At 39.9% G+C, this 17,974-nt stretch overlaps 1 protein-coding gene across 9 annotated transcripts in view; it reads left to right on the top strand.

Annotated features, from left to right (window-relative positions):
• Tmem131l (transmembrane 131 like) overlaps nucleotides 1-17,974 on the top strand; it is a 121,438-nt gene that overhangs the window by 42,361 nt on the left and 61,103 nt on the right. For all 9 annotated transcript variants that reach the window (XM_048333811.1, XM_048333809.1, XM_048333814.1 and 6 more), the window contains 4 exons: nucleotides 9,966-10,034; nucleotides 15,001-15,124; nucleotides 16,358-16,474; nucleotides 17,517-17,627. In XM_048333811.1, the coding sequence (XP_048189768.1) occupies nucleotides 9,966-10,034; nucleotides 15,001-15,124; nucleotides 16,358-16,474; nucleotides 17,517-17,627 (421 nt within the window). The remainder of the gene's footprint in view (nucleotides 1-9,965; nucleotides 10,035-15,000; nucleotides 15,125-16,357; nucleotides 16,475-17,516; nucleotides 17,628-17,974) is intronic.

Raw genomic sequence — 17,974 nt, 5'->3', positions numbered from 1 at the left:
CCTACTTTCCCTCCTACCCCCCACCCCACCCCTAAGTTGTAAAGTGAGTATGTGTAGTTTTTTTGTTTGTTTGTTTGGCCAGTACTGATGCTTGAACTCCTTGTACTCAGTTGCTTAGCTTTTTTGCTCAAGACTGAAGCGCTACCAGTTGAGCTACACATCTAGTTCCAGCTTTTTGTTGGTTAGGAGGTAAGAATATCACAGACATTTCTATCCAGGCTAGCTTTGAACCAAGATTCTCAGTTCTCAACCTCTTGAATGGCTAGGATTACAGATGGGAGCCATCTCCTTTTGGTCTTTCCTCAGATCTTTGCTGCTCCACTGATAAAACAAACTCTCAGTGGGTAGGAGCTGTGTTCTATGCTTGCACTCATTCACTTCCCCAGAAAATACTGTGTAAAAGTTCTGGTTGAGTTGGTCATGATGGCACAGAGGCTTAATTAATCAAACTAGCACATACTATTAGATCAGGGAACAGCGGGGACATTCTTAGCTATATGTTAGCATGCACTTTTAAAAGTCATCCGGAGACAACGAAGAGAGGGATGGATCTGAGGACTGGGACTTGGGAGAGGGTGGAGCATGGCATAGAAGTCAAGGAAAAGTAGAATAACACCTGTGATCCTCCCACCACCTGGTGTCCAGAGCTCAGTGAACTCTGCTGCTACTGAATTTGCATTCGCCAGTTCTGTCAATAATCCCTTTGACTTCACTTCTTAGAAAATATTTTTGCATATTAAGTAAATTCCATTTTTCTCCTTTAATTATCAACAAGAGATAAGAAAATATACTAAATAGCACTTTCTACAACGAAGTTAGTATATTTTACACAATGAAATGTTGACTACTAACGTATTCAGTTGTATTTTTAAGTCTCTTTACAAGAAACTCAATTTTTATTCTGTATTTAGTAACACTATTGAAATATTCTTACCTATTAATGAAGTAAAATCCTTTATACTCCACATTAGAAACACCACCACATGTTGGCAGCAGTGACAGAATTTATCCCTTGAAATCCAAGAAAAGGTAAATCATCTATAGGGGAATCTTGAAAAATGTATAGCTCTGAAAACATTTCCTCCCTTCTAAGAAGGAACCCTTATGAGCACCAGTTTGCAGAGTTAAGCAATCATTTAGTCAGTCCATTGGTATCTACGGTGGCCATCTCTCTGAGATAGATAAGCAGTTGCTGCTGCTGTGGTTGTATGTGAAGTTTCACCCCCAAAAGGCTTGTGGTAAAAGCTTAGCTGCTGCCAGCTGATGGGCTTTGGGGAGCTAATTTCATCAATGGATTAATTCCTCTGTGAGTTTATTGGTAAATGGGCGATTAGGAGGTGAGGTCTGATTGGGACAAGTGTTTATCTCCAAACCCTTCCTTTCTCTCTTGCTTCTGCTTCCTGACCACTATGAGGTAAGCAGCTTTGCTCCATCATGTCCTTCCATGATGATTCTACCTCACAGGCCTACAACAGAGCTAGCTGACCACGGACTCAAAACTTTAAAGCTGTGAGCCAAAATAAAACAATCCTCCCTTAGTTGATTTTTTTTCAGGTGTTTTGTCATGGTGATGGTACAGTGTCTAACACCAAAGATTTTAAAAATTGTTAGCCCAAATCAGAATCCTGATTCTGGGATTGGGCCTAGGAATCTATTGGGGGCGGGGGTGGAGGTCAACTTCTCCCAAGCAATCCCACTGCACTCATTACAAGAATCAGAGGCAGAGCAGTGGTCATTTAGAATACATCAGGAACCTTCTGTTTGTTTCCAAGGAAGTTAATTCCCACTTTAAAATTCTTCAAACAGTGACAAGCTACAGGAAACAAGCTGCTATTTTAAGTAAAAAAGGGATTTTATACAAAGAATTAGGTACTTGTATTAGAAGGTAAGTGAGTGGTTTGAGGAAAGAGACTACGCTCAGTTTCCAGCAAAGATTCCCAGAACCACGGGGAACTGGCAGGTTTATAAGGATTGCTCTGTCATATTAAGAAGGTAGGGTGCCTCAGGGGGTCGTGATCCCAAAAAGAGAGCTGCCTCTGCTGCCATTCTTGGTCCATCAGATGTCTACTCAATTGACTAGTGAGATGATCACTCACTTTCTGATGTTCCTCTGCTGAATACATTCTAAGGTACTCACTGAAACTCTAAATATGACATTCCTTTCTCACCTACATTACTTCCTCTGGACTTTCTATTTCATCTCCTATGGGGAATCTGCTAATTCACATTTAAGTACTGCACCTGACATCTTCTAAATGTATTCTGTGATTCGGCTCAGGTTGCATCTTATTTATCTATGTCTTAGAACCCTGTCTTCTCTGATAAACTCTCTTTCCTTCCTTTTTTTTTTTTTTCATTTACCAAATTAGTGGCAGTTGAACTAAACTGATAGGATTTATTTTTTTTAATACACAACAAAAATCTAATAATCACATGATCAAGATCTACCAGAATCCTTCCAGCTTTTTTTTTTTTTTTTTTTTTTAATTTTAATGGCAGTCCCTGGGGATTGAATTCTAGTCTTTGAGCTTGCTAGGCAGTCACTCTGTCACTTTAATCACTCCTCTAGCCCTGTTTTGCATTTGTGTGTGTGGGGTGGTGGTGGGGCTTGAATTTGGGCCCTGGGCTCTTTTGCTTAAGCTATAGCACTCTACCACATGAGCTGCAGCACCACTTCGAGTTTTCTAGTGATTAAGTGGAAATGCAGTCTCACAGACTTTCTTGCCTGGGGTATTTTCGAACTGTGGTTCTCAGATCTCAGCCTCCTGAGTAGTGAGCCAACAGCACCAGCTGCATTGTTATTTTTGAAGTAGGTTCTCGGTTTAATGCTCAAGCTGTGACGTGGGCTACAACCATCATACATGGGCTTTGCTGTGTTGTGTCTCTGGCAGTGACAACAGCTCAGCCACTGGTTGAGAGGAAGTGTCTTGGACTTCTTTTTTTTTGCCTGGGATTGGCTTCAAACCACAATCAAAGCTGTTCTTTGTGACTGCCAGGTGGCTTAATATCTGGCAGGATAATTTTGCATGGGTATAATAAGAATTAACTGCAGCTTATAGAGGGCCCCATAATGATGGGAAATGAGCATGGTGCTAATGAAATGCATCTGCATATGACATTTTCATTATTTATGAGAGGCCTGTTTGTGCGCATGTGTATACACAGGGCTTGGATGATTGTGTGAGAAAATACATCTTCAGGAGAGGCTTCCTCTTTCTTTTCCCATATGGGATTCTAACAGAATGATTAAATTCGGAAATTGGCATGTATATTTACTGGCTATTGTTTTCTTTTTGTTAACAGCTTTATTGAGATGTGATTCGCATGCCACAATACAGTGCAATTTATGGCTTTTTCCTTCATATTTTTAGGGTTGTGCAGCCATTGCCACAATCCAATTTTTGTCCTTCCTTAAAGAAACTGTTGGTTCTTTTATAAAGGAAATACAGAGCTGGGCATGTTGACTCACTCTTGTAATTCTAGCTACTTGGGAGACACAGATAGGAGGCTTGTTGTTTGAGACCAATTCAGGCAAAACAATTAGTGAGACTCTATCTCAAAGAACAAGATAGGTGCACATCTTTAATTCTAACAGCATAGATGAAGAAGTAGGAGAATTACCATCTGAAGCTGACCATGGCCTAAAACATGAGTCTCTGTCTTTAAAACTGAAGTAAAAGAACTGGTAATGTGAACATAAATTGGAACTGTGAACATAAAAGTGAAGCCTTGAGTTAAATGTCAGTAATGCTGTTCTTCATCCTCCCCACAGAAAAAAAATGCCCAAGTGCCAAAAAAAAAAAAGACCCCCAAAATACAGTAAAAAAAAAAAGGAAAATATGATTCCCCCATCCTGCTAGGAATCTAACCTAGGTTTTCATACAAGCTAGCAGACACTCAATTGCTTTTAACTTTTCTTTAAAAAATATTATTATTACTAAGGTGATACATAGAAGAATTACAGTTACATAAGTCAGGTAATGAATATATTTCTCTTTGGACAACGTCTGCCCTTCCCTTTCTCTCTCCCAGTTTTCCTTTTCTGTTAAGCTCTGTTAGTCTCCGCAAGGCCTTGACTTTCTGTATATCTGAAGTGTTGTTAGAGTAGCCACAAGACCCTGGAACAGAATATGTACTGAGGAACAGATGGAATTGAGTGTTATGTGGTATGGAGGAATGTGGTATGGAGGTCAGTAGACACCTTTGAAAAGTAGGAGTCATCTTGGAATAGCGACTGGAGCAATGACTGAATCTGAATTAGATTTTGCAAGGCAGTGAGTGGGTTAGTATTGAGTGCGGCCCTCAGCTGGTACTTGGACTGACTGGGGCATGGATGAGGTTCCAGCTATGTTTTGAAAACACAGCTCATAGAATTTCTGACATATTGGATGTTTAGTGTGAGACAGTGTGTAGTCAAGAATGGTCCCAGGGCTGGACATTGTGAGCTGAGGGGGCTGCGCCTGCGGGGACTTGTGAGCTTCAATGAGTGCTGGGATTGGATACAGGGCTTTGAATGGCTTTACTTAAGAACCAGAGGGCTGAAGCTGAGCCTGGGTGTCCACAGTGGGAGCAGAGGAGACTGAGAAGTGACAGGAGTTAGGGGGAATATACTATAGCCAAGTACATTGCAATTGAAACTTTTGTTAGCTTTTAGAGAGTTTATGCAATCTGAATCCATAACAAGGAATATAATTATAAACTGTATTTAGAAAGAAGATGCCTTCCTCAATAGGAGTTGTTATTAAAAGCATACCACTTTTATACCATGTTTACATTCTTAGGCTGAAGCTCTTGGAAAATCCAGAGAAATGTTACTGATAGTCTTGATCCCACCATTGCAGTGGGTATTCTCATCATTTTCTTATTTTCCTCTGAGTGTTTGTTTTTTTTTTGTAATCAGGTTTTGTACAACAGCCTTTTATTTCTTCCATGTTTACTTGTCACAGTATCATCTCTCTCCTCCCACCTTCCCCCCCCCCACGCCCCCATCACTATTATAATCTTGGGTCTTGATGGGGAGCAAGCTTGTTTGGAACTGGTGGCTCTTGGTGTAAGGATTGAATAGATCAAACCACATGACGTGCTCTGTGCTGTGTGCTGTGTGCTATGGCTGGTGTTTGTTTCACAGCTGCATTTGCTTTTGTACATGGGTTGCATGCTGCCCTTTCACACTGGAAGGAGAAAGGAAATTGGTAGAGGAGAGAGCTGTGAAAAGGAGAACCAGGTGCAGGACTGGGGCAGACCTGGCCCGGAGAGGGGAGCAGCTGGGGTGGGGACCTGTGCTAAGGTGTCTTGGTTCCCGGCCTGAAGAGCCTAGCAGGGCTTTCCGGGCCTGAAGGGCCTAGCAGGGCTGTTCTTTTCTTTTGCCCATTCTTCAGCAATTACACTTCAGGGCCTGGAGGAATTGAAAGAAAAATTACAATTTAAAAGGAAAATTCTTGGTGCATGATTTGCATATGAGTGGAACTGTACAATTAACAACAATTAAATTCCCTGGCTGAATTGAAAGGGTTGTCAGCTACTGTTGCTGGGTCCCTGCCGTGTGCAGCCTATGACTGCATTAGTTTCTTCTTTCCTATGTATATTAGCATCTGGCAGAAATTTAATGAATCTAATACTGAATTGTTTTTCATGGTAATTTGCTATCTAGAGCTGAAGGCAAAGTGGATCTTGCATTTAGTGCATTCTAAAATCATGTTTAATTATTTTAATATATAATAGAATGACTTAACTGTAGCATCTAATAAAGACATCAAATCCTTAACAGGTGGAGAAGGATAAACTGAAACAAGGAGAATGTTGGAATGGGAATTAGGGAAACATGGGCTTAATTGCTGGCCTGTTTTTTTAGTTTTTGCAAAGCCATTTTAGCCACTTGGCTAAAATACTTCTTTATTGCATGTGGAATGTGGTATGATTAAATGTTAAATGTATTGCTGTATTTCAAGGTTCTTTGAATTGCAAATGTAGTTCCTTTTGAGTACAGAATCTTGATAGTGGGAGAGGAGGAGACAGATTAGTGTGGTGTGAAAGTATGAAACACTAGGACAGCACTCGGTCAGCCTTGGTTGTATGTGGGTCAAGGAAGTTACAAGAATTTGGATAGCCCCAAGACCTCCAGGTGGGCACATAGGCAAGCCGCCCATTGAGGTAGGAACCTAGCACGCTGACTCCACAGGGGTTGCACTTGATGCCATCTTGGATTCTGTGCACAGAATGTACAGGCGGGATCTAGTCAGGAGCGCTTCAGACGAGTCAGAGCCATACTTGAGGTGTAAAGTCAGCAGGGTCCACACCACAGGAGGCTTATTAGCTCCTCTAGCATCTGTGGAATTGGCCTGCACTCCTTTCTGTGAGTTTGCATGTGAGCCCAGCTGCTGCTGCTTTCCTTCCCTGCTCACCTCTCCTTGTGCCCGGGCTGTTTGCCACACAGGGTCCAAGGTTTGCTTAACCTCTTTGTCTTTGTTCATGCTTTCAGCTCTGGGGAATATGGCCTCTGTCCACCGTGGTGACTGTTCTTCAAGCCTCATTTCCTATAGCCCCGTTCTTTGAAACGATTGCTGGAGTCTAGGTTGTGACCCTGATAGAAGCGTTCCCTGGCATGAAAGAAGCTTTGGGTTCCATATCCAGAACTGAAAAAGAAAAATGAAAAAAGGAAGAGGGATAGAAAGGGAAGAAATGTTTGTCACCCCCTGACCAACCCCCTCTCCTTTCCCCAGTTTCTCTTCTTCTTGTCTCTGAACTCTCCAAGCACTGAGTTTGTGCTTGTTAGTATATGAGTAGTATCTGAGTCCCCCTTACCCTCTGGGTTAAAACCTGAGGTTAAAAGCATGTTCCTTGCTTAGCCACCGGCCTCATGGCAGTCAGGCCCTCTTTGAATGCAAAAAATGCTGAGCAGCTGGGCCCAGAGTCAGTAGTGGAACATTGCCTTTGAAATGACATATTTTGGGTCAGATAACAACATATTATCCTAATAGCCAAAACAGTTGGGTAATTAATTTCCTTAAGATTATTATTTTTAATGGGTGTGCCCAATACTAGCAAATAGATTTAATTTTCTTAGGAGTAAGGAATCTGGGCAGTCAGATATCACAGGATGTCACATTCATCTATTACAATAACTCACCCATTCTGTAGAAAAGGGACTCTCATACCCTGTCATGGCTGTAAGGGGTGAGGTCTCCTATCACAGCTTTGCCTGACCCCAGCTTTATTTCCAGTGAACCATCTTTACTCTTAGGCTACCATTTTTCAAGCTGTTTTGTTTTATATGTATAGAGAAAAATGGGGCTCAAGTTTGAGGAAAAGATGAAAAGTGATCTTAGGAAAAGATAAATCTTGTTTTTTTAAAGCATGTGTGGAGTTCCCTAGTCTATGTGTTCTGCCTCTGAGAAGGCTCATTTCTTTGCTGAAGGTAGGCATCTTTAAAATAAGGACTCGGAAGAGGCTTGCCCAGGGATAACACATAGGCCAAACATTTGTGAGCCCAGAGTTATTTCCCCACCGGCTTGCCCTTCTCACCAAGGAAGAACTAAAAGTGTATGGACCATGTCCTATATAAGTGAGAACACTCACACACCTAAGATTACATTTTTAAAAAATTTTAAGTTGCAGGGGGCTAGGAATATGGCCTAGTGGCAAGAGTGCTTGCCTCACATACGTGGGTTCGATTCCCCAGCACCACATATATGGAAAATGGCCAGAAGTGGCGCTGTGGCTCAAGTGGCAGAGTGCTAGCCTTGAGCAAAAAGAAGCCAGGGACAGTGCTCAGGCCCTGAGTCCAAGCCCAGGACTGGCAAAAAAAAATTAAAAAATTAAGTTGCTATTATAGAGGTGATGTACAGTGAAAGTCAGGCAAAGAGTACATTTCTTTTTTTAACAGTGTCACCTCTTCCCTCACTCTCACCTAGGGGTTACATTTCTTATCTTTGTTACTGTGTTCTGTCAAGGATGTTGAACAGCTCTGTATGTAAGTGTGTGCGTGCGTGTGTGTGTATATTTGTTTATGGTCCTGGGGCTTGGACTCAGGGCCTGGGCTCTGTCCCTTGAGCCTGCTCAAGGCTAACACTCTACCCCTTGAGCCACAGCACCACTTTTGACTTTTCTGAGTAGTTTATTGGAAATAAAAGTCTCACAGACTTTCCAGCCCAGGCTGGCTTCGAACTGTGATCTCTATTTATTTATTTTTGTGTCAGTGCCAGAGCTTTAGTTCAGGGCCTCTCATTTTCACTTGGCCTGGCTTTCTAGTTCGAAGCTGGTGCTCAAGTGGTAACTTGAGCCATGACAGTCCAGTGTTTTACTGATTATTTTGGAGATGGAGTCTTGCAGATTTTCTGCCTGGTCTTACTTTAACCTCAATCAATTGATTAATTTGCTAGAGTAGTTCACAGGACTCAAACGATCCAGAAAGAGATGTACATCCTCCAGGAATCTCTGTGTGCTCAATTGTCTATAAATTGTCTAAGTTTCTTTTTGGGATCTTTTATGGAGACTCCATAGGCAAGATTGCTAGAAGGCCGGAAGGGAACCCAGCCAGCTATTTCTTGCCCTCTCTCCGCAACCCACACCCTACATCTAGGGCACAGGACAGGTTGAATCTGGAATGAGCAGAATCTTTTGTGACCTACTATCAACATAGATAGTTTAGAGAATTCCTTCCTGGCCAGCCCCAAAATGGATGGGAAATATCAGAACTTTCAAAATCCTTCTTAGGGGAGAGAGATTCTAGTTACAAACTATGGTACTTACGAACCAAGAACCATGGTTAAAACAAAGTACACATATTGTAATATCACACACATTCCTTAGTCTTTAACAGATTCAAGGGAATGTCTGTCACTGAGTACTTTTCAAGTCAGTTCCTGTGTCGAATATGGTTTGATATGTAATAACTGATACTTTTTAAACTTAGAAAAGATTCAACTAAACTTCCTCCTATAAAATGAGGACTTTGGAACTGGTCTCTGGTGTCTGCATGCTTGTGCCCTTAAGAAAAAAACTAGGCCCACCATATGGTTCATACCTGTAGCTAACTACTCAAGGGAGAGTGATCAGGAGAATCTCTAGCCTGGCCACAGGCCACAGAGTTAGCACGAGTCCCCATCTCAATCAATAGGAAGCTGGATATAGTGGTGTGTTTATCATCCCCATTACATGGGAAGAATAGACAGGAGAATTTCAGTCCAGGATGGCCTAGTCATAAACGTGAGACTACCTTAAAAAACAAAAAAAAAGCAAAAAGGACTGGAGTGTGGCTCAAGTGATAGAGTGCCTGTCTAGCAAGCTGGAGGCCCTGAATTACAAGTCTAGTAGCGGAGAATAGGATCTGCAGAGTGATTTGCTGAAGGTTACAAAGTGCAACTTAATGGGAGAAGGAAGGGGAAGAGTTTATTTTGGAAAGCTACTTTAAGTCTCTGAAAACTATGCATGTTACCTTTAGCAGCTTCTTGGCTTAAGTCTCTCTCTCTCTCTCTCTCTATATATATATAGCAACTTGATAGTTCATCTATTTTGTTGTATCTTTATTATAACCTTTTTTATGTGTTTATGCTTTTTGGTATGTTTTTCTGCTGTATTGATTTGTAGACCTTGTTTCTGAAGAAAAATGAGATCATAATAATGTTTAATGTCTGCTAAAAATGTAGCTTACCATGTGAGATTTCATGTGGTTGTTTTTAAAAATGGAGACCTAGAGATGGTGTCAGCCTTGGGGAGCTGTTCTGACCTTTGCCTGTTACCTGTCATCTTTATCAGATTTGGAGGCTGAAGTCCACTGTAGATAGGCCTTTCTTGATTTGGAAGTTTATTGAAAAGACCATATTTCTGAGTCTATACTGAACAAAAAGACTATAGATGTTAAGTCTGTCCCCATTTCAGTCAGAATGCTGACAAAATCTGTACATTTGATAAGTTAAAAGAACCATAATCTTAAGAGTATCTTATCTCTTCTTTTTTTTTTTTTTTAGCTTCTCAGAGAAACTATTTAGTGGAAAAGGCTTACATTTCCAGCCATCATTTCTAGATTTTGGAATACAGTAAGTATCTTTTCATTATAATCAATAACTCATTGTATTTGTGGCATTTACTCATTACTCATCTTTCATGGTATATATTATGTATATACTTATATACACAAAATGTTAAAGCTTAAGCATATTAATAAAATAGAGGGGTATTGATCTTAGTATTTGTTAAAATATTTTCATGGAAAATAGAGCATTATCCTTTTTTTTTAGTTTTCACACAATTACTTATTTGTTTACTTTTGCAATGCTAGAATTGAGTTTAGGTCCTTGTGCACCTGCTTTACCATTGAGCTATACATACCCTCAGCTTCCTTTCTGTAGTTCTTAATGTTTAGTTCTTGTGCTGTTTTGTAATGGTTCAAATTCAGTAAAAAGCCAATATTAAGCCTTTGTTTTTCTGAAACAAGATTATTTTGCAGGAAACAATTGTAATATTAATGGTTTCAGAATTTTTTTAAAACTTAATTCAGGTAATCACTTAGTTTTCTTTCTTGTACCGTTAGGACTCAAAATAGCATTGTCTTGACAATTCCTAGGATTAAGACTGCAAAGTTAGGTGAAAAGACAACAGATTATTAGCTGTAATGATGTACTTCATGTTAAGGTCATGAAATGAAGGACTTGTGACTTGAGAGTCACTTGAGGATCTCATTTGGGAATTTGAAGAAATTAAGATAAAGAGGAAGCAGCTTAAGAACTCTTGTCTGTGACACAGTTTGAAATTTGAAAGTGTTGAAAGCCTCCTGGTTGCAGAATATGGCAGTGAAAGGTAGAATTCCAGTCAGTAATTCAAAGCTAGGAGTAGCTGTGCTTGGGGTGTGAATGCTGTGCTTATTTCCATAGCTGAGTCTATTACTTAAACTTTTAAGATGAAAGTAACCTGGTGACAGGTTACCTTAGCTGTTGTGGTACTCCCCTTTGCCTTCCTTATTCTCTGTTCATTGTTTGCATCTCCTGAGAATCCAAAGACTCAGTTCCTTCGGTATAGCTCGGTGTGTGAGCTACAAGGAAGGAAAATGAATCTAAAACTTAAATACCTTGTTGAGCTATTGTTAATGGGGATTCTGTAAAAGGAAGAAGAGATACAATCATGGGGGGGGGGAGGGTTGCTGACTTTACAACATTCTAAATGTCAGCTCCCTCCCCTTTTCTGGGGGGGGGGAGGGTACTGGTCCTAGAGCTTGAACTCAAAGCCTGAGCACTATCCTTGAGCTTTTGTGCTCCAAGCTAGTGATCTACTTGAGCCATACCTCCCCTTCTAACTTTTGGGTGGTTAGAGATGAGAGTCTGATAGCCTTTCCCAAGCTGGCTTTCAACCATGATCCTCAGATCTCAGCTGCTTGAAAAGCTAGGCGTGAACCGCCAATGCCTGTCTAAATGTCAGCTTTTAAAAATATATATTATATTTTAATTTAAAATGTACTAGAATTTGAGTTTATAATATTTGGCTGAGAATACAAATAAATAAGATGGACTTTTAGTAATAACTTCATGATTTCGAATTCTGATAAGAGTGTTTTGCTTTTATGCAAAGTCTTCATTATAAAAGGAAATCTTTCAAGCTAGGGCACATTAAAGATTTTATGTTATAGATTGGTAGATACAATAAGACAGTTGTAGTAAGTATAGTTAGATGAGGTGAACAATTCCAGTTCATTGGGTCCTAACTGTCTTAATATATTTATTCAGTATATATATTTATTTTATTCCTTAGTATATCAATGCACATGTATATATTAGCTACATTTGCCTTTGCTACATACATTCACTGCTGCCTCTGATAGCCAGAGAATGTTTAAAGGCTTTGATTTGAGAAGACAGCAGGTTTTAAAAAAATTAAAAGCACACTCTAGTGTAAATTAGAAGACATTTGAATCAGGTTTTATCTTTCTTTTACCAAATGGCATAATTTATAGTCATTAAAATCAAATCTAGCCAAGGAGTTCTGTTTTCCTTACTGCTTTGGTTCAACTTTAGCTTTTGTTTGTTTTGTTGTTAACCTTGAGCAAACCTCATCTCTTTTCATAGCATTGGCTACCCTGTTGGCTGCAGAATTAAGATCGTGTTACTCAGTTGCTCTCTGCCTGCTTCTTAGGTCTTATTTTTAGGCTTAACATTTTGCTTGTCCCAAGCTTAAAAGTGCTAATCATTCACAAGAGATTTTATTTATTTTTGTAGTGTTAATTATCTTCCATTTGTCATTAGTGAGGGAAATTAGTATCTTCATAACACATTAAAAAATACAAGCCAGGCACCAGTGGCTTTTGCCTGTAATACTACTCAGGAAGCTGAGATCTGAGGATCACAGTTCAAAGCCAGCCTGGGAAGGAAAGTCTATGAGACTCTTATCTCTAGTAAACTACCCAGAAAAATCTGGAAGTGGCACTGTGGCTCAAGTGGTGGAGTGCTAGCCTGGAGTAAAACAAGCCGAGGGACAGAGCATGGGCCCAGAGTTCAAGCCCCAGGACCAGCAAAAGAACCAGAAACAAAAATAGAATAGAGCTAGAATAGAGCTAAGTGTTATCTTAGTCAGCTAGCACTCTTGTCTGTCAAAGTTCCAGTGGCTGCTGTCACCAAGCAGAGGAGCTCTGCGAGTGCGACCTCATCTTCTGGTGCTCTTCACTAGAGGTTCTGATGGCTGCTGTCACTAAGCCGAGGAGCCCTCCATTGTGTCATTGTTCTGATGTTCTTTTCCAGTAGACATTCTTCTGTGAAACCAGATATCTTGCATTGCAGTTATATAAACAGTGGGTAGTAACTTTCCTGATTGATTCATGTTACTGGCTTAAATCCATCACAATCCTTATTTATTTAAATTTAATTATGAGGAAAGAGGCAAATAGTAACCCACCACTCTGAAATAAGGCTGTCTTGAGGTACCTTTAAGTAAGGGTATTTGGGATGTTAATGGTAGTGTAAAAAACGTTTAATAGTATTATTTAAGAACACTAGAAGAATCAAGGATTCTTTTTAAAAATTGTCCTCGTGTGTTTTATTTAACTAGAGGTGAAAAACTTATGTTTTAAAATGCACATTGAATATATGAAGTTGTTCAAGACTTAATGATTAAGAGTGAAAACTAGAAGAAAAACTAAGGATTTGATGGTACTATAATATTTGGGGAAGTATTTTATATTTGAGAGAAATAAATACGTTCACTTCATTTTTCCTAAAGCACACATTTTTAATATTTTTAGAACTGTCAGACTAAAAGTAGGGAAATACAGGGTAATCAATATGAAGTTTCTGCTTAAATTGGAATAGTTTTAGTTGTGGCCCATACTAATAAGAACTGTGTGTTTCCATTTCTACCATTAAGAGTGCTCAAACTAGAGACATTTTTGTAGGCTCTCAATTGCAATATAATTGAACTAAAGTGAATTTTGAGCCATGGGAGTCAGAATGAAATGTTTAAAAGGAATATCAAGGTCCAAAGACCAGCTTCTGTCATCTTGCAGTATCATTGTTAGAGTTTGGGGGAAGTATGAGCAGGAGAGGTTTGGCAGTGATGTGTAAGCGTGTGCGTGTGTGTGTGTGTGTGTGTGTGTGTGTGTGTGTGTGAATGGAGGGAGGAGCCACAGCCTTCATCAGAGCTTTCCAAAAGGCTCATAATTCAAGTAGATAGAAATGGCTGCTACAAAGTGCTTACAGGGCGTTCATCTTTCTCAGAATGGCCATAAGCAGCAATTATGTTTTCCTTTTATAAGCCCTAATAAAATAAATTCTCCTTGTGAGTTGAAAAAGCCTTCCCCCAAAAGACCTCTTTAAGTTGATTACTCAGAAAGTAAGCCTTAAGAAAGTAGCCTTTTTCTGTGTATAGTTTTTTTTTTTTTTGCCAGTCCTGGGCCTTGGACTCAGGTCCTGAGCACTGTCCCTGGCTTCTTTTTGCTCAAGGCTAGCACTCTGCCACTTGAGCCACAGCGCCACTTCTGGATGTTTTCTATATATGTGGTGCTTGGGAATCAAACCCAGGCCTTCATGTATACAAGGCTATCACTCTTGCCACTAGGCCATATTCCCAGCCCTGTGTATAGTTTCTTATCTAAAGATATTTTTATTTGAATGAGAAACCCTAAAAGCCAGGGAGATATAGGTTTTTTCCTTTTTTTGTTTGTTTTGTTTGTGTGTTTGTTGTTTGCTTTCTAGACAAGTGCTTAATAGATGGATTAACACAGAAGTCAGTGGAGTCTGCTGTGGGTTGGTATGTCTTATAAAAGGGTTTTGTTGTTTGTTTGTGTGTGGTTGACTATTGTGATTTAAAACAGAATTTGTTAATTATTTTTACTTAGTAATAAACATCAATAGTTTTATGGTTTTAAAACTGTGTGTCCAGGGCTGGGGATATAGCCTAGTGGCAAGAGTGCCTGCCTCGGATACACGAGGCCCTAGGTTCGATTCCCTAGCACCACATATACAGAAAACGGCCAGAAGCGGCGCTGTGGCTCAAGTGGCAGAGTGCTAGCCTTGAGCGGGAAGAAGCCAGGGACAGTGCTCAGGCCCTGAGTCCAAGGCCCAGGACTGGCCAAAAAAAAAAAAAAAAAAAAACTGTGTGTCCAGCAGGGTGCTGGTGGCTCATGCCTGTAATTCTAGCTTATCAGGAGGCTGAAGTCTGAGAATCATTGTTCAAAGCCAACCAGAGCAGTAAAGTCCCTGAGATTCCTATCTTCGGTTAACCATGGAAGAGGAGTTGTGGCTCAAGTGGTAGAGCACTAGCCTTGAGCGGAAGGAGCTTAGGGACAGCGCCCAAGCTCAGAGTTCTAGGTTGAGGACCAGCAAAAAGTAAAAATTAAAACAACACAACAACCTTGTGTGGTGTCACAGTGTAGCTCAGAGTACTTAATATGTGTGAAGCCCTGGGTTCAATGCCTATCATCAAAAAATTTGTGTGTTTGTGTATATTGTATATATGAGTTCACATGTGTAGAAATAATTGATAACCACCCAATATATTATTTTTTTCTGCTTCTCTTCCTAGGTTCCTGGGGCACCCTGCAGCTAAGATTCTCTATGCATACAACCCTAGCAGGGAGAGTGAGGTTGTGGTTAACTCAGTGTTTACAGCTGCTAGACATTTTCATGTGTCTCCCTTTCGTTGCAGGGTGAGTGTTGGTATATTCTGGAAGCCGTGCAGTGGCAGGCTGCCAAAGGTCTCTTGCTTTCTTTGGACTCAAGTTTTAACTTTGTGTTCCCTGTCTCCCCTTTTTCTGCTGCTCACTTTTCCCTTCTGTGTGTTTTCTTTACAATATTTTTTTTCAGTTGTTCATTTTCATAACATTGGTGGCTCTGAATAACTGTGAGAAAAAGTAAAGTTGAAAGAAACTAGCTAGTCATGTAGTTGTGTGTGTATATGCATACACACATATATCACACACATATATTTGTGTAGTTAGTGTAACTTTTTTTTTGCCAGTCCTGGGCCTTGAACTCAGGGAGTGAACACTGTCTCTGGCTTCTTTTTGCTCAAGGCTAGTAGCACTCTACCACTTGAGCCATAGTGCCACTTCCGGCTTTTTCTATATGTGTGGTGCTGAGGATTTGAACCCAGGGCTTCATGTATACGAGGCGAGCACTTTTCCACTAGCCCATATTCCCAGCCCTAGTGTAACTTTTATCATGGTGAAAGTTTATAATGCTTGACATTACACCAAATGCTGAGACATTAGTAACCAACACAAGTTTTTTGGTAGCCTCTTCTACCTCAAACCTACTTGTAAATGTAAGAATAAAAGGTGTTCTGATACATACAAACTTGTTATTCAAGAACTTGACAAGCTGAGAAAGAAGAATGAAGAGTTCAGGGCTGGCCTGAGAGTTCAGTGAGATATTACCACACCACCCCTCACTCCCATCAAAGAAAGAAGTAGATAGCTGCTTATAAACCTAAGTTACACCATAACAGAGTTAAAAATCCTAGTCTTCTATTTGATTTCTTAGTGGACTTTAACTTTTAATGAAGATACTGATTGCTAGTATGCCTACTTTGCTTTGCTCTATCTATCCAATATTGGGGACTTTTCAAAATACCGTGGGTCTAAGAAAATGTTATATGGGAAGCTTAGTGTTTGATTTATTGTCCTTGATTTTTATCCACATATCAACATGTTTGCTTACTAGTAATATATTTAAGTAGAGACAACATGTGCCAAAGTAGATGATATGTTCCTAGATTGTTAAGTATTGGTTATTTTGGGGCCGCTCAGGCTCTCATGATACTAAGTCAGTGGTACTGAATATGCAAATATTTGTTAACAGAAATGGTCACAAATGTCTGGGAAAGACAGTTGATCAAAGGAATCCATTCCAAGAGGGCTAATTAGGAACCTTTCTTTCAGGTAATTCCGGCAATGGGGAAAACTTCCTTCAGAATTATTTTTTTCCCTACGGAAGAAGGAAGCATTGAAAGTTCTTTATTTATTAATACTTCTTCACATGGAGTCCTTTCCTATCATGTAAGTAAGTTTTTATCTGGGCATATAATATGATTATTGACATAACAGAGGGATGTGTATATTCTGAAGGCTTTTCTTTTTTGGTTGGTCCTAGGGCTTGAACTAGGGCCTTGCATGTTGTCCCTGAGCTCCATTTGCTCAAGGCTAGTGCTCTACCACTTTGAGCCACAGCACCACTTCCATGTTTGTTTGTTTGGTTATTTATTTATAGTTGTTTAATGGTTAATTGGAATAGTCTCACAGGGACTTCTCAGCTGGCTTTGAACTGTGATCCTCAGATTTCAGCCTCTTGAGTCGCTAGCATTACAGGTGTGAGCCACTGGTACCTGGCTCTGAAGGCGTTTGAAAATTCTCTCACCTGCTTTATGACATTCAAATATGAGCTTGTTGATACTGATTGTCCTTTTCATCCTTGTGCTTCGTATGCCACTATCTTCACTACAGACCGCAGAAGCTGTAACCTTCCTTGAACCTTTGAAGAGTTGAGACAAAGCAGAGCCATCGACCATAACAATTTTGTAGTCTAGCATTACAGGCTCCCACCAACCAAGAGAGAGTGAGCTGTCAGGACAGCTCTGTTTTTTTCCCCTCCATGATTCAGGAATGTTTCTGGTCAGGAGAACTGATGGTGTGGTCAGGGGTTCTTTTCCATGGAGCTGACCATAACACTCTTCATATCAATATACTAGGAAGGGAACATGAAGAACTGTGCTCATTCACAAAAGTAGTTAGGAATCATACCCTTCAGTGTGGTACTTGGGACATCTTGAACAGGATGTGGTATCAAGTCATTTGAGTGCCAACATAAATCATATTGTGGTTCTTAAGAGATTTCATTAAATACATGGTTTCATATCAAGAAAAGCTTTGCTTGTGGAAAGCTTTGCTATAATAAGAAACATTCTACTTAAACACTTAGACAGTTGTAATAATTGAGTCAACAGGCTACAATAATGAATGCAGATTTTCTTGGGGGGGGCTGTTTTAACATCAGGCTATTTATTTAAGAGCATAACAGGAGTTCACTTTTCTTTTTCTACAGGTATCTGGTATTGGCACTCGCAGAATCTCTACCGGAGGGTCTACAGATTGGCTGCCAAATGCTTATTTTCTGCTTCCACAGGTCCAGAGCATTCAGCTTTCAGAAACACAGGTCATTTTAGTAGATTCACTTTGAACAAATGTAGCTTCCTTTGTTTATGTGTCTTTGGCAGAGTGTGTATAGCTTTTTGTACATACTCAAAACCTGGGGTTTGACTGTCCTTTGCTTTCTGAAAAGTTCTGAAATATAGAAATAATATGTATGTGAAGTATCTGTGGAAACCACATCCTTTTTTCTTTTTTTTTTAAATGGGGATCAGTAAAGTAGTATTTTAAAAATATTAGATCCTTAAATTCTTATAACAGAAAAAATAGAATGATTAGCATCTTACCCAACAAATGAAAACCAGAAACAGAAACAATCCAAAGAAATTAGAGAGAAAAAAGAAAGGAAATAGT

Source organism: Perognathus longimembris, chromosome 24 (genome assembly GCF_023159225.1).
Source record: "Perognathus longimembris pacificus isolate PPM17 chromosome 24, ASM2315922v1, whole genome shotgun sequence".
Lineage (NCBI taxonomy): Eukaryota > Metazoa > Chordata > Mammalia > Rodentia > Heteromyidae > Perognathus > Perognathus longimembris.
This window is presented reverse-complemented; position numbering and strand designations above follow the sequence as displayed.